The sequence below is a fragment of the Squalius cephalus genome (assembly GCF_949319135.1).
Source record: "Squalius cephalus genome assembly, chromosome: 25".
Lineage (NCBI taxonomy): Eukaryota > Metazoa > Chordata > Actinopteri > Cypriniformes > Leuciscidae > Squalius > Squalius cephalus.
This window is the reverse complement of record NC_137146.1, coordinates 30,885,016-30,906,955: the sequence shown is the minus strand read 5'-3', so window position 1 is coordinate 30,906,955 and position 21,940 is coordinate 30,885,016. Positions and strand designations below refer to the sequence as shown.

The following is a 21,940-nucleotide window of genomic DNA, read 5'->3' as shown; positions in this document are numbered from 1 at the left end:
AGTATACAGATGTGTGTTCAGATTATAATGACTGACGCTGATACACTGATACAGTATACAGATGTGTGTTCAGATTATAATGACTGACGCTGATACACTGATACAGTATACAGATGTGTGTTCAGATTATAATGACTGATGATGATACACTGATACAGTATACAGATGTGTGTTCAGATTATAATGACTGACGCTGATACACTGATACAGTATACAGATGTGTGTTCAGATTATAATGACTGATGCTGTCTACACTGATACAGTATACAGATGTGTGTTCAGATTATAATGACTGACGCTGTCTACACTGATACAGTATACAGATGTGTGTTCAGATTATAATGACTGACGCTGATACACCGATACAGTATACAGATGTGTGTTCAGATTATAATGACTGACGCTGTCTACACTGATATAGTATACAGATGTGTGTTCAGATTATAATGACTGACGCTGATACACTGATACAGTATACAGATGTGTGTTCAGATTATAATGACTGACGCTGATACACTGATACAGTATACAGATGTGTGTTCAGATTATAATGACTGACACTGATACACTGATACAGTACACAGATGTGTGTTCAGATTATAATGACTGACGCTGATACACTGATACAGTATACAGATGTGTGTTCAGATTATAATGACTGACGCTGATACACCGATACAGTATACAGATGTGTGTTCAGATTATAATGACTGACGCTGATACACTGATACAGTATACAGATGTGTGTTCAGATTATAATGACTGACGCTGTCTACACTGATACAGTATACAGATGTGTGTTCAGATTATAATGACTGACACTGATACACTGATACAGTACACAGATGTGTGTTCAGATTATAATGACTGACGCTGATACACTGATACAGTATACAGATGTGTGTTCAGATTATAATGACTGACGCTGATACACCGATACAGTATACAGATGTGTGTTCAGATTATAATGACTGACGCTGTCTACACTGATACAGTATACAGATGTGTGTTCAGATTATAATGACTGACGCTGATACACTGATACAGTATACAGATGTGTGTTCAGATTATAATGACTGAAGCTGTCTACACTGATACAGTATACAGATGTGTGTTCAGATTATAATGACTGATGATGATACACTGATACAGTATACAGATGTGTGTTCAGATTATAATGACTGATGATGATACACTGATACAGTATACAGATGTGTGTTCAGATTATAATGACTGATGATGATACACTGATACAGTATACAGATGTGTGTTCAGATTATAATGACTGAAGCTGTCTACACTGATACAGTATACAGATGTGTGTTCAGATTATAATGACTGACGCTGATACACTGATACAGTATACAGATGTGTGTTCAGATTATAATGACTGACGCTGTCTACACTGATACAGTATACAGATGTGTGTTCAGATTATAATGACTGATGATGATACACTGATACAGTATACAGATGTGTGTTCAGATTATAATGACTGACGCTGTCTACACTGATACAGTATACAGATGTGTGTTCAGATTATAATGACTGACGCTGATACACTGATACAGTATACAGATGTGTGTTCAGATTATAATGACTGACGCTGTCTACACTGATACAGTATACAGATGTGTGTTCAGATTATAATGACTGACGCTGTCTACACTGATACAGTATACAGATGTGTGTTCAGATTATAATGACTGACGCTGTCTACACTGATACAGTATACAGATGTGTGTTCAGATTATAATGACTGAAGCTGTCTACACTGATACAGTATACAGATGTGTGTTCAGATTATAATGACTGATGATGATACACTGATACAGTATACAGATGTGTGTTCAGATTATAATGACTGATGATGATACACTGATACAGTATACAGATGTGTGTTCAGATTATAATGACTGACGCTGATACACCGATACAGTATACAGATGTGTGTTCAGATTATAATGACTGACGCTGTCTACACTGATATAGTATACAGATGTGTGTTCAGATTATAATGACTGACGCTGATACACTGATACAGTATACAGATGTGTGTTCAGATTATAATGACTGACGCTGATACACTGATACAGTATACAGATGTGTGTTCAGATTATAATGACTGACGCTGTCTACACTGATACAGTATACAGATGTGTGTTCAGATTATAATGACTGACGCTGTCTACACTGATACAGTATACAGATGTGTGTTCAGATTATAATGACTGACGCTGATACACCGATACAGTATACAGATGTGTGTTCAGATTATAATGACTGACGCTGTCTACACTGATATAGTATACAGATGTGTGTTCAGATTATAATGACTGACGCTGATACACTGATACAGTATACAGATGTGTGTTCAGATTATAATGACTGACGCTGATACACTGATACAGTATACAGATGTGTGTTCAGATTATAATGACTGATGATGATACACTGATACAGTATACAGATGTGTGTTCAGATTATAATGACTGACGCTGATACACTGATACAGTATACAGATGTGTGTTCAGATTATAATGACTGACGCTGTCTACACTGATACAGTATACAGATGTGTGTTCAGATTATAATGACTGACGCTGTCTACACTGATATAGTATACAGATGTGTGTTCAGATTATAATGACTGACGCTGTCTACACTGATACAGTATACAGATGTGTGTTCAGATTATAATGACTGACGCTGTCTACACTGATACAGTATACAGATGTGTGTTCAGATTATAATGACTGACGCTGTCTACACTGATACAGTATACAGATGTGTGTTCAGATTATAATGACTGACGCTGATACACTGATACAGTATACAGATGTGTGTTCAGATTATAATGACTGACGCTGTCTACACTGATACAGTATACAGATGTGTGTTCAGATTATAATGACTGACGCTGATACACTGATACAGTATACAGATGTGTGTTCAGATTATAATGACTGACGCTGTTTACACTGATACAGTATACAGATGTGTGTTCAGATTATAATGACTGACGCTGATACACTGATACAGTATACAGATGTGTGTTCAGATTATAATGACTGACGCTGTCTACACTGATACAGTATACAGATGTGTGTTCAGATGACTGACGCTGTCTACACTGATACAGTATACAGATGTGTGTTCAGATTATAATGACTGAAGCTGATACACTGATACAGTATACAGATGTGTGTTCAGATTATAATGACTGACGCTGTCTACACTGATACAGTATACAGATGTGTGTTCAGATGACTGACGCTGTCTACACTGATACAGTATACAGATGTGTGTTCAGATTATAATGACTGACGCTGTCTACACTGATACAGTATACAGATGTGTGTTCAGATTATAATGACTGACGCTGTCTACACTGATACAGTATACAGATGTGTGTTCAGATGACTGACGCTGTCTACACTGATACAGTATACAGATGTGTGTTCAGATTATAATGACTGAAGCTGATACACTGATACAGTATACAGATGTGTGTTCAGATTATAATGACTGACGCTGTCTACACTGATACAGTATACAGATGTGTGTTCAGATTATAATGACTGATGATGATACACTGATACAGTATACAGATGTGTGTTCAGATTATAATGACTGATGATGATACACTGATACAGTATACAGATGTGTGTTCAGATTATAATGACTGATGATGATACACTGATACAGTATACAGATGTGTGTTCAGATTATAATGACTGACGCTGATACACTGATACAGTATACAGATGTGTGTTCAGATTATAATGACTGACGCTGATACACTGATATAGTATACAGCAGGGTTCACCAATCTCGGTCCTGGAGGGCCGCTGTCCTGCAGAGTTTAGCTCCAACACCTGTTTGAAAGTTTCTAGTATGCCTAATGAGACCTTGATTAGCTGGTTCAGGTGTGTTTAATTGGGGTTGGAGCTAAACTCTGCAGGACAGCGGCCCTCCAGGACCGAGATTGGTGTCTACAAAACAAAAAAAATCAGATAACTAGTGAACCTAATTGATTAGTCAGTTGATGGACATCTAGGTGACTATAGGAACCCATCCCTACACATCATGTCTACACCTTAATATGCTGCCGTTAATCGTTTATATGTAAATCAGTGTTTGACAGATGATGAAGTCATATTAGCATCCATTACATCAGTTGTACTTATATTGTTTATTGTTAAAGCGTGAAGCTGGTGACTTTCACTGCCATTAAATGGTCAAGCTGGTATCTGTGTTTCTCTGTATGGAGTCGGGAGTGAAGCTCATTCCCGTGGGATTCTGGGATCAGGGGAGGCAGGTGTTGATGAAACTCCCCCTGAGGCTAATGCTTCGCCTAATGAAGGACAAGATCTCTCCCCAGAGTACATGTTTATCATTATATTTATTCATTTAATTTGTTATATTATTGCGTTTATTGGCATCCTGGGGTTTCTCTTCTATATCTGTCAATCATAAACCTCCATCTAGCAGCTGAACATTCAGGATTCACATAAAGCACAGATCTGTCAGAGTGTGTTGTTGAGTGTGTGAGACGCTGGCGCTGAGCGGAGAGCAGGACTGGGATGTTGTCAGTGGCTTCGTGCTCTCTGGAGATTACGGGAATAGTCTTGTGTACTTCTGTAACCATAGAAAACATTCCTTTATGGGTGTAGAGTGCACAACAGTTGCTGGAGCGATATCTTAGGATGCGTTGCATCATTTGCATGGCAGTGGAGGGTTAATACATCTAACACACACACACATATACACACACACACACACACACACACACACACACACACACACACACACACACACACACACACAGCGGTGTGATGGGGCTCTCTTGGACTCACTGAAGAGACCAGTAGTGCTGCTGATTTCTGGATGATATGTAGAGGTGTAATTGCACATGTTGTGAGTCGAAGATAAGAGCATTGCAGCCTAGAAATGACAAGGTCCTGGACGAGGAGTTGAATGTTCAGTTATGGGAAAGGCCTGATCTTCCTGATCTTCCTGATGCTGTGCAGTGCTAACCTGCGTAACCCGTGTCCCGCTGTGAAGGACTAGCAGAGCTCAGACCCATCAGAGACACATGAGCAAGCTCTTCAGCGTTACTAGAAAGATGAGCATACTTATGCAAACAGATCAGCTCTTTTTTTCCGTAAACGGTTTTATTTGTTTGTAACATGAATTTTGTTGGTTTCAATATTACATTAAAGGTGTAGAAAGATCTGACAATCTCAGAGAGCTGCAGTAACAGGGGTGTGTAGACTTTTACACACACTGTAGGTGAGAATCACATGATCTGAATGCATCGACAGTGCACAGCTACTCATGGATTATCCAGTACATATGCTTACATTACTGACCTCTCTCTCTCTCTCTCTCTCTCTCTCTCTCTCTCTCTCTCTCAGGCTGAAGGGCGAGCTGGCATACAATTACAAAGGACCGAGAACCAAAGACGACATAATCGAGTTCGCCAACAGAGTGGCTGGGTGAGAAATTAATACAGATACTGTTTTTTCTTTCTTTCAGAAAGTTTTAAAAGCTTCAAGTTATGGTGATAAACATACATTGTATTATTTCCTGCAGAATGTTGTTTTTTCAGAAAGATTGTCCTGTTATTGAGTTCATACTAAACAATGATTTGTGTGAATATTACTATCTTTTTCACAAGTGAGTCATGTGGGCAGAGAGCAGGAGTAAACACTGCATTTATAAGCCCGTTATCTTAATGTCGTCTCCAGTTCTGGTAGATCGTCCTGTTCCTGCAAGGCCTGAATGTGTGTGGGACCGACGGTTAAGGAGAGACGCCCTGGAAGGGGGTTTGAGGGATTAAAAATCAATATCTAACCTGATGAAAAATGTCATCTGCAAAAACATAATTGCACAAACAGCACATCAGCGAAACAGACTCGTTTGGCTATTGACTATGAACATCATTATGCAGTAAACATGTGCGACCCGCCACCGGCAGATCAACAGGCGGCTTGTTTTCTTCCCAGTAGGGTAGGGAGAATTAAGTAGTATAGATTGAATGTGTAGTGTGTGAATGAGGACATGAACTGTGACAGGATGATTGACAGGCCGGGTTACGGTGACAGAATGCTGGAACTAAATGCCAAAGTGGTCTGTGGTTTCAAGGCATTTTTATGACGTTGTCCCAAAACTTGCTTCTCTGTTACACTCAAAGGGTTGTACTTTTTATTCACATGAAGAGTAGATAGTTCTAGGGTGCATTATAAGCAGGTGAAGGTGCAGGGTTAGGGATAGACCTGAAAGATCCTCAGCTAATGGATGCAATGTCATGTAGTGTCAACCTAACCCTAACCCATGTACTGAGACAAATCAGACACTTGTTAGATTTAACAAATAATCTTTAAAACTCACCCAACCACAGAGCAAGGTGCCTTGACACCCCCGACATGACAGCACCAGGCGTCTGGTCCATGGTTTTACATGTGAAAGAGTCGACTCTCACTCCATTCCTTGAAACGCACAGAATGCCCATAAAGGACTCGTCCACATTCACAAAACATTCTATGAAGGAACGACCTTGTGTGTATGATTACTACTGTCTTGTATAGTGTCTTTTGTATTGTATACCGTTTTATGCATGCTTTATGCTTAAAACAATTAATGTATCTTCACCTATACCATGTTCGGTATTTACGAATTTGTATTTTGATGATCTAAATGATCGTGTGTATTATATGTTGATACCAATGCAACATTTCAGTATTACGAGAATCTTTAATAGTTTCTGCATCAATACCTAATCCAGTTACATATGCAAATTACCTTAATTCCCTCCGAAAGCTGAAGCTTCCATTGGCTCACTGACTCCCGGGAGAGGATCTGTGGATCTGAGTCTGAAACGAGGACTGGTGGGACGTTGTCCTGCACATCTTTCCTCTCAGTCTGTGAAGAGAGTTTCAGAATGACAGGAAACTCGTTTATGACACTTCGTTCAGAAGAAAGAGCTGCTCGTTCCACACGTCATTACGCTATTTCTACGTCATTACTCGTTACGCAGGACTCTCCAGTTTTGGTCTTCAATTCGTTCAAGTGTTTATATGTCCTCTCAATCGGATAACCAAAGGAATAAACCACTCCTTACTATCTGAATGAAATTTTAATCTGATCTGGCCAATTCAGTCCGATTGATGTGGTTACATGTGACTTTCTTTTCCGATTGTGCTAGTCCGATTACAGTCAGATTGTCCGGGTCCGTGTAAACGCAGCTTATGTTTAAACAGAGCCATCATTTCTTCATTCAACGCGGAAGCAACAGATTTCAACACCATCGACCCACAGAACCTTCAAGACTTGCTTCTGAAACTGCATCCGGAAGCTTTTTCGATATCTAAGGCAATACAAGTATTGAACGATTAACTGACGAAACAGAGGTTTATTATAAGCGGTTGAGTCCTCCTAACTGAAGCTTTGGACTCAGAAACTGATGGTTCTGTTGAGAGGGTTAAAGACTCTTCTCCATGGCTTTATTCCCTGTTTCCGTTTCCTTTCACTTAAACTTTCCATTTTACCCATGTAAGCGTGTCTGTGTGTATGTGTTTGTTTAGATTAGTTATGTATTTGTTATTTAGTTAAAACTGAATCTACATCAGTTTAGCGATTATGATCACAGCTACATGCTAAGAAAGAGTTTTTTTTCTGTGGCCACGAAAAATATCCTTTCTGAGAGTTAAGAGATGATTAATACGGAGTGTTCGCTGGACGAACAGATTAATTTGATTGTAATATTAGTTCAGTTACATCAACTTAATTCAATTAACTGATCCAAATGTTTATAATTATAACAAGTTGATTAATTATTCATATTTCCCTTTTGAGCTAATTTGCTAGAGTCATGTTCTCATTTGTGTGTGTGTGTTTCAGACCGGCGGTTGCGATCGCTCCCGAGTAGACAGATGTTCGAGCACGTCTTGAAGAGGCACAGTGTTCTGCTTTGTGTACTGTCGGAGGGGAATCTCCTCTTAAAGTGAGCTGATCTTCATATCTACACTGAACCAGAGCCAAGACAAAACAGCACGCTTTCTATTTTTATAAATACCGATCAACATTCGTTCTGATGTTCATTCATGTTTTTTTTGGTGCTGTAACTAGTAGTAAAGAGGAAGAGATTGAGCTTGAACTGAGGTGGCTATAATTCAGTCTGGTCAAAAAAAATATAAATATAAAGCATTTTTGGCAACATAAACTAAGAATCTAAATACTTTTTTGAATTCATTGTAATTAATAGTGATGTTCCTGGTCAAATATAAGTGTGCCTGAATATCTCTCTCTCTCTCTCTCTCTCTCTCTCTCTCTCTCTCTCTCTCTCTCTCCTATCTCTCTCTCTCTTCCTCTCACTCTCTCTCATCTCTCTCTCTCTCTCTCTCTCTCACACACACACACACACACACACACACACACACACACACACACACACACACACACACACACACACACACACACACACACACACCTTTATCTCTTCTATCAATCACGTGAGTGTTGCTGTTGTGATTTCAGGAGAAATACATCGAGGTGGCGGCTGAGCTCATTGTCTACACATATTTCTTCTCTGCATCTGAAGACGCCTTAACAGAGGTGAAGCGAATCATTTTCAGATTCTGCTGCTCGTACTTTCATAATTCATACATCCATGTCTGTTTGTTTAAACACTCGTCACATGAAAACTCTATAAATGTCTTCTTTTACTGCAGTCTGTGACTCTGCCTGAATTGCCTTCAGTGGTCGTCTTCAAAGATGGAAGCTATTTCACATATGATGGTTAGTGAAGAAAACTGTAAACCATCGTCTGTTTTTTGTTTATGCAAGTCTTTAATGTGTGATGACTGACCAATCGCTGTAGCGGCTCGTGAACCGTTCATCTCTTCCCCTCTATTTACTACTAGCTAGTTTCCCAGTAATTCTTTCAGGGCTCTACTGGCCCACCACAGTCACACAATGAAGCTCAATATTTTTACACTTCACATCATAATTATATAAAAGATCTCTAACATTGTGTTTTGTGCCATTTTTTTTTAAACGTATCTGTTAAACTGAAATCGAAAGTGCGATAAAGCTTAAGGCCCGTTCACACCAAGAACGATAACTATAAAGAGAACGATAAAGATATAGTTCTAAAAATCGTTCTCAGTATTAAAGAATAGCAGAGCCACAGCTATAACGATAACGGCACAGAGAAACAAGATCAATGGAATCACTTTCAGAACGATTTTATCCAGCTGATGAACGATAAAAACATTGACAGCCACCGAGCTAACGAGCTCGAGCTCTTAAAGAGGCAGACAAGCACGCGCTTAGAATAAACAGAACGTTACCGTCCGCTGGTGTGGACGCTAATATATTTATCTTTATAGTTATGGCTCTTGGTGTGAATGGGCCTTTAGTGCCGTTTCGAAGCGAAGCGCGAGACTTTCACTCAAACTTAATGCCGGTTTTTGTTCAGCCTGTGGAAAGTCAGCATCGTCTGGCAGAGCTGTTTTCACAGATTCTTCGTTTCAGCATAATAACAGCAGATTCATGTTGTGTTTCAGAGTATGAAGATGGCAGCTTGTCATCCTGGGTAAATCGCGAGCGTTTCCAGAGTTATCTGCCGATCGATGGCTTCACTCTGTACGAGCTGGGAGAAACCGGTGAGTAACCGCGACACACATGAGCTTTAACTCAAGTGTTGAAAAGCATTAGGGTTAGAAGAGCATATGTTGGATAGAAAGCTCGCTTTTAGAGTAACCTTATATGTAAAAATACTTTGGAAATGATTGTTGTTATGAAGTGGTTTCTGTTATAGTCTTCAGCACTGATCACATTACATGCATATAACAGCTTAGAGTGCGTTTCTTTATCTCCTTGATGAATGTAAATTAGTGAAAGTTGGTCAACAAGAGCCGTTTTTGTTTCGGTCAAGAAAATATGTCTATTGTTTCCTTTCTTTCTGTTCTGTGCGACAGGTAAATTGGTGGCGATTGCCGTTACTGACGAGAAGGATCCGACAGAGAAAAGCATCAGGTACAGACGGGCTCTAAGTGAAGCGATATCTGACCTTTTCTTTAGTGCTTGAAGAATTGACAATAGAATTGGTTCCCTGTATTTCAGGTTAAAAGGTCTGATCCAGAGAGTGGCTGCGGAGCACAGGGATCAGTTCAACAGGTGAGAGACTCAGAAACTCTCTGTTTGACCAAAACCAGCCCTCGAGTTCAGCTGCAGGGCCTCGGTTCAGGGCCTCGGTTCAGATCCTCAGTCCAGGGCCTCGGTTCAGGGCCTCGGTTCAGATCCTCGGTTCAGATCCTCGGTCCAGGGCCTCGGTCCAGGGCCTCGGTTCAGATCCTCGGTTCAGGGCCTCGGTTCAGATCCTCGGTTCAGATCCTCGGTCCAGGGCCTCGGTCCAGGGCCTCGGTTCAGATCCTCAGTCCAGGGCCTCGGTCCAGGGCCTCGGTTCAGATCCTCGGTCCAGGGCCTCGGTTCAGGGCCTCGGTCCAGATCCTCGGTTCAGGGCCTCGGTTCAGGGCCTCGGTTCAGATCCTCGGTTCAGGGCCTCGGTTCAGGGCCTCGGTCCAGGGCCTCGGTTCAGATCTTCGGTCCAGGGCCTCGGTTCAGATCTTCGGTTCAGGGCCTCGGTCCAGGGCCTCGGTTCAGGGACTCGGTTCAGGGCCTCGGTTCAGGGCCTCGGTTCAGGGCCTCGGTTCAGATCCTCGGTCCAGGGCCTCGGTCCAGGGCCTCGGTTCAGATCCTCAGTTCAGGGCCTCGGTCCAGGGCCGCGGTTCAGGGCCTCGGTTCAGATCCTCGGTTCAGATCCTCGGTCCAGGGCCTCGGTTCAGATCCTCAGTCCAGGGCCTCGGTCCAGATCCTCGGTTCAGGGCCTCGGTTCAGATCCTCGGTTCAGATCCTCGGTCCAGGGCCTCGGTTCAGATCCTCGGTTCAGGGCCTCGGTTCAGGGCCTCGGTCCAGATCCTCTGTTCAGATCCTCGGTTCAGGGCCTCGGTCCAGATCCTCGGTTCAGGGCCTCGGTTCAGATCCTCGGTTCAGGGCCTCGGTTCAGGGCCGCGGTCCAGGGCCTCGGTTCAGATCCTCGGTTCAGGGCCTCGGTTCAGGGCCTCGGTTCAGATCCTCGGTTCAGGGCCTCGGTTCAGGGCCTCGGTCCAGGGCCTCGGTTCAGATCTTCGGTCCAGGGCCTCGGTTCAGATCTTCGGTTCAGGGCCTCGGTCCAGGGCCTCGGTTCAGGGACTCGGGTCAGGGCCTCGGTTCAGGGCCTCGGTTCAGATCCTCGGTCCAGGGCCTCGGTCTTGGGCCTCGGTTCAGATCCTCAGTTCAGGGCCTCGGTCCAGGGCCGCGGTTCAGGGCCTCGGTTCAGATCCTCGGTTCAGATCCTCGGTTCAGATCCTCGGTCCAGGGCCTCGGTTCAGATCCTCAGTCCAGGGCCTCGGTCCAGATCCTCGGTTCAGGGCCTCGGTTCAGATCCTCGGTTCAGATCCTCGGTCCAGGGCCTCGGTCCAGATCCTCGGTTCAGGGCCTCGGTTCAGGGCCTCGGTCCAGATCCTCTGTTCAGATCCTCGGTTCAGGGCCTCGGTCCAGATCCTCGGTTCAGGGCCTCGGTTCAGATCCTCGGTTCAGGGCCTCGGTTCAGGGCCTCGGTCCAGATCCTCGGTTCAGGGCCTCGGTCCAGATCCTCGGTTCAGGGCCTCGGTTCAGATCCTCGGTTCAGGGCCTCGGTCCAGATCCTCGGTTCAGGGCCTCGGTTCAGATCCTCGGTTCAGATCCTCGGTCCAGGGCCTCGGTTCAGATCCTCAGTCCAGGGCCTCGGTCCAGATCCTCGGTTCAGGGCCTCGGTTCAGATCCTCGGTTCAGGGCCTCGGTCCAGGGCCTCGGTTCAGATCCTCGGTTCAGGGCCTCGGTTCAGGGCCTCGGTCCAGATCCTCTGTTCAGATCCTCGGTTCAGGGCCTCGGTCCAGATCCTCGGTTCAGGGCCTCGGTTCAGATCCTCGGTTCAGGGCCTCGGTTCAGGGCCTCGGTCCAGGGCCTCGGTCCAGATCCTCGGTTCAGGGCCTCGGTTCAGGGCCTTGGTCCAGATCCTCGGTTCAGGGCCTCGGTTCAGGGCCTCGGTTCAGGGCCTTGGTCCAGATCCTCGGTTCAGGGCCTCGGTTCAGGGCCTCGGTCCAGGGCCTCGGTTCAGATCCTCTGTTCAGATCCTCGGTTCAAGGCCTCGGTCCAGGGCCTCGGTTTAGATCTTCGGTTCAGATCCTCGGTTCAGGGCCTCGGTCCAGATCCTCGGTTTAGATCCTCGGTCCAGGGCCTCGGTTTAGATCCTCGGTTCAGATCCTCGGTTCAGATCCTCGGTTCAGGGCCTCTATTGAGATAACGTTACTGTCAATCTGATGAGAAAATGACCCCTGACAGAAAAACACATGATTTTCCACATGTGGAGCACAAATACTGCACATTTTCAAAGTTTCACCATATTATTTTCTCATGCTGTCTTTCTTCCTGCGTTCCAGGGATTTCCAGTTTGGCCACATGGACGGGAACGACTACATCAACAGCCTGATCATGAGGTGAGTGTCTGGATCAAATGACAGCACAGATTCACTCATCTTCCTGATTTACTGAAGGTGCACAAGTGTGAGGGGAAGATGGTTATGTGACTGATAACATATTTTGCATGTGATAATAAACCATATATACTGTAATGTCAGCACCCACGCTCTTCATCTCGTGTGTCTGCAGTGAGGTGTATATACTGTAATCTCTTCATCTCGTGTGTCTGCAGTGAGGTGTATATACTGTAATCTCTTCATCTCGTGTGTCTGCAGTGAGGCGTATATACTGTAATCTCTTCATCTCGTGTGTCTGCAGTGAGGTGTATATACTGTAATCTCTTCATCTCGTGTGTCTGCAGTGAGGTGTATATACTGTAATCTCTTCATCTCGTGTGTCTGCAGTGAGGTGTATATACTGTAATCTCTTCATCTCGTGTGTCTGCAGTGAGGTGTATATACTGTAATCTCTTCATCTCGTGTGTCTGCAGTGAGGTGTATATACTGTAATCTCTTCATCTCGTGTGTCTGCAGTGAGGTGTATATACTGTAATCTCTTCATCTCGTGTGTCTGCAGTGAGGTGCCAGTTCCCAGCCTCCTCATCCTCAACACCTCGAACGAGCAGTACTTCGTGCCGGAGGAGCCGGTGGAGAGTCTGGAGCAGATGCTGATGTTCTTCACCAGTGTTCTGGACGGCAGCGCTCCGGTGAACGGCTCATTCTCACTCTCTCGCTCGCAGCTAACATCAATTCAGATCAATACATGCTTTAGAAGTAGTTTTCATTATTAGTTTGTTAACTAATATAGTTTAATAATGGTAACAAACTCCAATTTTTAATTTAGTTAATTTTCTGTTGAAAGACTAGCATAAATAGCGATGAAAGCCAAAATATTAAATGTCACAGATGTATATTTACTGAATAGTCCACTATTCAAAATGACAATTTTCACCTGAGATTTGGAGCCAAATTACAGAGGTGTAAAAATGACCTTAGAAAGATGGCAGCATCATGATTTTATTTTCGCACAGAGATTGTTTGATCTATTAGTGAAATCTATTTACTTTAGCAATCTTTGTATCAATATATGCCAGCGGTGAGCGTTCAAAAAGGGGTTTGCATGCCTGTTATTACAGCTGATTAGTGTTGTCAAAAGAACTGACTTCGCTACCGGTACTTGTCGGTACTTAAATTTAAAAAAATGGGATGATACCAGTATTTCCCTCTAGCATTTTGAGCGCTGGATGTTTAAACACCTCTGATTGGCCATTGTTCACGCGCTCAACATACAGTATATGTCTGTGATTGGCTACAATGATCAACAATGACATCTTTGACCCTCTTCACCGAGCGCTTACACAGATACACACAGGAGCGTTTGACATCAGCGTCTATCAGCTGATCTCTAATATTTCCACTGATAGATGGATCCGCTGATAGATAAATATTGATGCTGCCATAAAGTAATGTTTACTCTCCTGTAAGTTGGCTCCAAATCTCAGGTGAAAATTGTTATTTTGACCCTCCTCGATAAAATAGTGGATTTCTTAGTAAATATCCATCTGTGACATTTAATATTTTGGCTTTCTTCACTATTTATGGTTGTCTTTCTACAGAAAAAATATTAACAAATAAAAAATTTGAGCCGGTGACCTCTGGTTGAGTTGACACGGAATGACCCTGTTGCAAAGTGTTAATTAAATGAGATGAGTTAAATTCATCCAATTCCAAATGATTAACATACTGCATCATATTCCCAACAGGCTTATGGAGGAGATGGAATATTCCAGAGGATCAAGCGTGTGGCGTTTGATGCCCGATCCACAATAATGGTGAGTCGAGGTTAAGAAACGAACTTAATTCATGGAGAAGTTTAATTGAACTTTTAATTAAAATATGATTTATATTCTTTTCGCTGAATGACAGTTGAAGGAGTTAATGTTACTGATTGAAATCTTGTACCTGCCAAGGCCTAGAAAGCCATCCCCGGCCTGTCAGAATGGGTGCTAAACACGGTGATACGAGGTTACTCGCTTCAGTTCGCTCACAGACCACCCCACTTCAGAGGCATAGTCCACACTTCGGTCAGGAGCAATGTAGCTCACGTCGTCCGCGCCCAAGTGATGATTTTACTGGCGAAAGGAGCTGTAGAGACAGTTCCTCCTCCCCACAGCGAGTCAGGCTTCTACAGCCTCTTCTTCCTCTTTCCCAAGAAGAATGGCGGCCTCAGGCCCATCCCAGACCTCAGACATCTGAACCGCGCCCTCATTAGACGTCCGTTCCAGATGCTAACATTGAACAAATCCTCTCGCAAGTACAACCAGGGGATTGTTTTTTTCTCAGTGGATCCAAAAAATGCATACTTTTATATCCAAATAGCCCCCCATCGCAGACCACTCGCATTCGAAAGGGTGTCATACCGTAATATGGTCCTACCATTCAGACTAGGCCTCGTGGCCTCTGCATCGCCAGTGCTTCTGCTGGGTCTGCTACACATGCACCCCCTGCAGTTCTGGCTGAAACCCCAGGCCCCAGCTCACGCATGGCGTTCAGGTCGCCTCCACGTCTGCATCAGAGCCCTGGCCCCTTGGAAGGACCCCAATCGTTACTAGATTGGAGTAAGCATGGGGTTGGTCTGGAGGAGGAAGGTGATCTCCACGGACGCCTCAAACACAGGTTGGGGAGCTCTGTGCGAAGGCAGACCAACTTACGGCTCCTGTTCGAGCACGGAAAAGCGCCTGCATATCAACTGCCTCGAAATAATGGCGGTTTATCTGGGCCTCAAACCCTTCCTTCCACACCTAATAGGACACCAAGTCTTAGTTCGATCAGACAACATGGCGTTAGTGTCCTACATAAACCACCATGGTGGACTGAGGTCGAGTCTGTACAGACTAGACCAACGCCTTCATTTATGGGCACAGTGGGCAGACTGAGCTAGGGAGCAGACATGCTGTTCCAGGATAATGTGTTCCCAGGGGAATGGTCCCTCCATCGCCAGACGGTTCATACAATCTGGAGCAGCTTCGGCAAGGCAGAGGGCAACCTCTTCTTCCCCGGAAACAACTCTCACTGCCCAATATTCTTCTCAACGAATGGCCCAGCCTTCCCCCTTTACGCCTTTCCCTCGATCACTCCCCTCCCTCAGGTCATTAGACGGATCAGGGAAGACAGGCGTGCTGTCCTTCTGGTGACCCTTCTCTGGCGGACCCAACCGTGGTTCCCGAGTTGATTGAGCAGATCGCAGCCCTGTGGCCAATTCCCCGGAGGAAAGACCTCCTTTCCCTGGCGAACGGGACAATCTGGCATCCCGACCCAAGATGTGGGCCTTCTACACATGGCCCCTCAACGGGAACTTACGGATCTCCCAGCGAGAGTCCTGAGTACTCTCTCAGAGACTAGAGCTCCGTCCATGAGACGTCTCTACGCTCTTAAGTGGTCCGTCTTCTCTGACTGGTGTTCAGTCCAGAACCAGGCCCCTTCATCATGCGAAGTACCTCTGGTACTCTCCCTCTGGGTCGCACCATGCTCAGTCTATGTGGAGGCCATAGCAGCGCACCACTCTCCTGTGGCCGGCCGGTCTCTGGGTAGAAGCGACCTGGCCGTCTGCTTCCTGAAAGGGGCAAGAAGGCTCAATCCTCCTTGGCCTCTTACCACACCCCGTGGGACCTATCCACAGTCCTCAGGGCTCGAGCCGCTACAGTCAGCTGAGCTCCGGCCGCTTTCGCTTCAGACCGCACTACTGCTAGCATAGCATTAGCATCGGTCAAGCGAGTGGGTGACCTGTAAGTGCTCTCCATCAGCGCTTCTTGCCTTGAGTTTGGTCCTAACGACTATGAGGTCGTCCTCAGGCCAAGGCATGGCTATGTGCCCGAAGTGTTTTCTACTCTGTTCAGTGCACAAGTGATTACGCTGTCTGCTCTACCCGATTCAGAAGACGAGCGTCAACCTCACTTACTCTGCCCTTTTCGGGCCTTAAGAGTATACATTCAGCGCTCTGCTGATTTAGGCAGTCAGAGCAGCTCTTCGTATGCTTCGGTGGCCGGACCAAAGGGCTTCCGGTCACGAAGCAGAGACTATCCCGTTGGATAGTGGACGCTATTCCGTTGGCCTATGGCCTAACCTTAGGGTTGGGTTAGGTTAGGGTTAGGTTATCTGTGCTGCACTGCAGGCTCAAATCCTCATGTCTCGGTTTCTTGTGTAACCTCGGTTCCCTGAGATAACGGGAACGAGTATTGTGTTGACGGCCGTGCTATGGCGCTTCACGTCTGGCGAAATGAGCTGCGCTCACTCGCTGGATCCGCCACGATTGGTTCGCACAGACACGCTGCCTCGCCATTGGTTCGTGCAGTTCCCACTGAGCAGCCAATGAGTGCGTTCAGATTGCAGACTCTGACTTTGTAATGGCTGTGCAGTGGCACTGCGCTGTTGAATTAAAGGCTTCAGAATGCGGAGAAAAATGAGTTTTCCCCATAATGTCTCGCAAAGACACAATACTTGTTCCAGTTATCTCAGGGAACCGAGGCTACGCAAGTAACCGAGACATTTCTATCTTCAATTTAATGTAGGATTTGTCGAGTTTGGTTCTCTCTAGAGGCGTTTCATTTTAAGAGCTTGAGTGGAGCATGATTTATTTCTCTCTCTCTCTCAACTGATGTGGTGTCCATTTTAAAGGGTTTACTAAAATCTCGTATTTAAATAGAATTTACTCTCTAGAAACTGGTCAATGACATGGAAATGTTTAAATTCAAATGGAGAATAAATGTGATGTTTATTGATGGCTGTTTGGAAATGTATATTTAAGTGTAACTGTGTAATGGAATTATTGAATTTTTTTATTATAATTTCTTGCTCTCTTTTTTTCCCCTGGAAACATCGTTAATGTGAAAAGTTAATGTTGTTTTTATTTTTTAAATAAATAGCCCATTAAAAGTGTCCGTCTCTCTGCTCAGTCCGTGTTCCGCAGTTCTCCGCTGCTCGGCTGCTTCCTCTTCGGGCTTCCTCTGGGTGTCATCAGCCTGATGTGTTACGGCATCTGCACAGCCGAGTCTGACGACGGGTCCGAGGACGCGATGAAGAGAGAAGCCCTCACTGATGAAGAGGAGGAGGAGGAGGAGGAGGAGCAGAGACTCACCGAGGGAACACCGAACACAGAAGACCCCGGAGAACCGGTTCAACACAAGAATCCAAGTGAAAAAAAGGTTGATTAACGAAGGTGGAGAAACGAGAGCGAACGCCTCCGAAGAGGAAACCATGGCCTAGAGTTTCCTCACAGGTTTTCATGGGATTATTTTCACTGTCCCATTTCTTTATTTTCATAATTTCCCTAATTGTTCATCAAATTGGAAGATTTGACTGCGACAGCTTCGAGACGAGCAGCGGAGCTCCACCTATGATTTACACACATGGACCGAAACAAACACTGTTTTAAAGTTAAGCGACGGTAGTCCTTTCTGCTTATTAATAATCATTATTGTAATGTGCCCTTATGGTCCATGATCTACATCACTGTAAATCCTCAAACAGCTGAAACATGTGAAAACGACTGATATCTGAATGGACTCACTTTGTTTTGTTGTTGTTTTTGAATGAGAAAGTGCAGTTATTGATGTATCAAAGACTTTATCTACAGAGGATCGTCTTACATGAGATTAATTGGCATTTTCCGAAATAACGAGCACACATCAGTGCTTCTCCTGAGCTCATCGGACTGGGTGTAGAGGGTTCACACTTGGGAATAATCTAGTGGCGATGGACTTGGTAAGAGTTTATTTCTCAGTCGATCGCATGCACTGAACAGGTTAGATGAGCTTTGGAGCGAGTCCCTCGTGGCTGTCCTTCTGTAAGGTGCTACTCTACAGTTATAGCCGTGTCCGTCTGTGTTTTAGAGATAGAGGAGGCGTTATATGAGGAGACTACCAACATTTACTCAGAAACTTCATGGCATTCATGAAAAATGAAAGTGAAGACTTTTTTCAGATTCCCAAAACTCAAGCAGATCTTCTGACCGTTGTGAAAGTGTGTGTGTGTGTGTGTGTGTGAGTGAGTGACACAACATACAGTGCAAGGAGACGGATGGAGCGGAGCTGTTACAAGGTGTGTGTGTGTGTGTGTGTGTTTGTGTGTGTGTTTGTGACATACAGTGCAAGAGCTGCTGTTACAAGGGGTGTGTGTGTGAGAGAGAGAGAGAAGTGAGTAAGTGTGTGTGTGAGAGATAAAGAGTAAGTGTGTGTGAGAGAGAGAGAGAGAGAGAGAGAGAGAGAGAAAAAGTGTGTGTGTGTGTGAGAGAGAGAGAGAGAGAGAAAGTGTGTGTGTGTGAGAGAGAGAGAGAGAGAGAGAAAGTGTGTGTGTGAGAGAGAGAAAGAGTAAGTGTTTGTGTGTGAGAGAGAGAGTAAGTGTGTGTGAGAGAGAGAGAGCGAGAGAGAAAGTGTGTGTGTGAGAGAGAGAGAGAAAGTGTGTGTGTGTGTGTGAGAGAGAGAGAGAGAGAGAGAGAGAGAGAGAGAGAGTGTGTGTGAGAGAGAGAAAGAGTAAGTGTTTGTGTGTGTGTGTGAGAGAGAGAGAGAGTAAGTGTGTGTTTGTGTGTGTGTGAGAGAGAGAGAGAGAGAGTAAGAGTGTGTGTGAGTAAGTGTGTGTGAGTCAGGCCGCTGATCTCTCACACACACACTTTTACAAGGTGTTGTTTGCAGTTTGAGCCAAAGCTGTCGTTGCACAAGAACGCTCTCGTGTGTGTGTGTGTGTGTGTGTGTGTGTGTGTGGATGCTGAACATGAAGCATCAGCCTTTAGTAATGAAGTAATGTTGACGTCTCTGCTAACTTTCCCTCCACATTCCCTTCATTGCCTCTTTATGGTTCTCATATTTTGACAGATCAGTCTCTTACTGTTTGTGATCTGTTCATTAAATGTTTCTTTGTCTCTATATCTCCTGTGTTCTTCCCTCGTGATAAAGTAGACTTTTTGTATGCAGTTATAATTAGCTGAATGTGAGAACTGTGTCTGTGTTTGATAATGGTTATGAAATATAATAATACACTACTGTTTTTGATTTAATATCAGGTCCAGATATCATGGTAAATCATGGTAAATAAACAGCATCTGATTCAGGGTTTTATTCACGAATATGAAGGCATGACAGAATCTGCTCAGATTATTGTAGATTTAAGCATAAATATGTTGAAACCCAGACTAATGAACATTTCCTCCAAACATACTAATGTAATCACAGTAAAACCAGCTTTCAATTAGAATGACATTTACAACACGCCCGTTTAGTCTTCCAAGTGTTAAAATTATATCCAATATTAATATTCATTTCCAATATGTAAAATCATTTTTAAAAAGATATTTCACTATTTGTGACTGTCAAGGTTTCCTGTGTTGAAGTGCATCGACTGGAAACTTTCTTTCTTGAGCATGTATTGTTGGTGAGAAGAGAAAGATCTAGTGTATAACGACGGCTCAGAGCTGATCTGGGCTCTACTGTTTTAGTTTTAAGTCAGTGTTTTTAATTAATGATCTAAATTATTATTTGTGGGAGTCGCCACAGATCAGTCTCTTCAGGACTGATAGCGATCAGAGCCATCACAGAACTGATCTGAGCAAAATTGTTTTTTAATAAATAAAATAACAATGAATCAAATTCATAAATTGAGAAGGGTGACAATTTTAATGAAGGTGATTTTAGCACGGATGTACAGTTCTAAGATCTGGTCCATGCATCGCTTCTGGTTCCTGGAAGTAGACTGGTTTAAAGTACAGACTGGTTTAGACTGGTTTAAAGTACAGACTGGTTTAGACTGGTTTAAAGTACAGACTGGTTTAGACTGGTTTAAAGTACAGACTGGTTTAGACTGGTTTATAGCACAGACTGGTTTAGACTGGTTTAAAGCACAGACTGCTTTAGACTGGTTTAAAGCACAGACTGGTTTATAGCACAGACTGGTTTAGACTGGTTTATAGCACAGACTGGTTTAAAGCACAGACTGCTTTAGACTGGTTTAAAGCACAGACTGGTTTAGACTGGTTTATAGCACAGACTGGTTTAAAGCACAGACTGGTTTAGACTGGTTTAAAGCACAGACTGGTTTAGACTGGTTTAAAGCACAGACTGGTTTAGACTGGTTTAAAGCACAGACTGGTTTAGACTGGTTTATAGCACAGACTGGTTTAGACTGGTTTAAAGCACAGACTGGTTTAGACTGGTTTAAAGCACAGACTGCTTTAGACTGGTTTATAGCATAGACTGGTTTAGACTGGTTTAAAGCACAGACTGGTTTAGACTGGTTTATAGCATAGACTGGTTTAGACTGGTTTATAGCACAGACTGGTTTAGACTGGTTTAAAGCACAGACTGGTTTAGATTGGTTTAAAGCACAGACTGGTTTAGACTGGTTTATAGCACAGACTGGTTTAGACTGGTTTATAGCACAGACTGGTTTAGACTGGTTTAAAGCACAGACTGGTTTATAGCATAGACTGGTTTAGACTGGTTTATAGCACAGACTGGTTTAGAATGGTTTAAAGCACAGACTGGTTTAGACTGGTTTAAAGCACAGACTGGTTTAGACTGGTTTAAAGCACAGACTGGTTTAGACTGGTTTATAGCATAGACTGGTTTAGACTGGTTTATAGCACAGACTGGTTTAGTCTGGTTTAAAGCACAGACTGGTTTAGACTGGTTTATAGCACAGACTGGTTTAAAGCACAGACTGGTTTAGACTGGTTTAAAGCACAGACTGGTTTAGACTGGTTTAAAGCACAGACTGATTTAAAGCACAGGCTGGTTTAGACTGGTTTAAAGCGCAGACTGGTTTAGACTGGTTTAAAGCACAGGCTGGTTTAGACTGGTTTAAAGCACAGACTGGTTTAAAGCACAGACTGGTTTAGACTGGTTTAAAGCACAGATTGGTTTAAAGCACAGGCTGGTTTAGACTGGTTTAAAGCGCAGACTGGTTTAGACTGGTTTAAAGCACAGACTGGTTTAGACTGGTTTAAAGCACAGACTGGTTTAGACTGGTTTAAAGCACAGACGGGTTTAGACTGGTTTAAAGCACAGATTGGTTTAAAGCACAGGCTGGTTTAGACTGGTTTAAAGCGCAGACTGGTTTAGACTGGTTTAAAGCGCAGACTGGTTTAGACTGGTTTAAAGCCCAGACTGGTTTAGACTGGTTTAAAGCACAGGCTGGTTTAGACTGGTTTAAAGCACAGGCTGGTTTAGACTGGTTTAAAGCACAGGCTGGTTTAGACTGGTTTAAAGCACAGGCTGGTTTAGACTGGTTTAAAGCACAGACTGGTTTAGACTGGTTTAAAGCAAAGACTGGTTTAGACTGGTTTAAAGCACAGATTGGTTTAGACTGGTTTAAAGCACAGATTGGTT

The 21,940-nt window shown here is 43.8% G+C and overlaps 1 protein-coding gene across 1 annotated transcript in view; it reads left to right on the top strand.

Annotated features, from left to right (window-relative positions):
* Positions 1-17,823, top strand: part of tmx3b (thioredoxin related transmembrane protein 3b) — a 36,381-nt gene extending 18,558 nt beyond the window's left edge. The window contains 13 exon segments of the mRNA XM_079863916.1: positions 5,421-5,501; positions 7,906-7,915; positions 7,917-7,985; positions 7,988-8,008; positions 8,542-8,619; positions 8,736-8,802; positions 9,573-9,671; positions 9,987-10,044; positions 10,132-10,185; positions 12,528-12,584; positions 13,144-13,273; positions 14,330-14,398; positions 17,519-17,823. Of these exon segments, the coding sequence (XP_079720042.1) occupies positions 5,421-5,501; positions 7,906-7,915; positions 7,917-7,985; positions 7,988-8,008; positions 8,542-8,619; positions 8,736-8,802; positions 9,573-9,671; positions 9,987-10,044; positions 10,132-10,185; positions 12,528-12,584; positions 13,144-13,273; positions 14,330-14,398; positions 17,519-17,776 (1,051 nt within the window). The 3' untranslated portion in view covers positions 17,777-17,823.
* Positions 17,824-21,940: the final 4,117 nt, after the last annotated feature.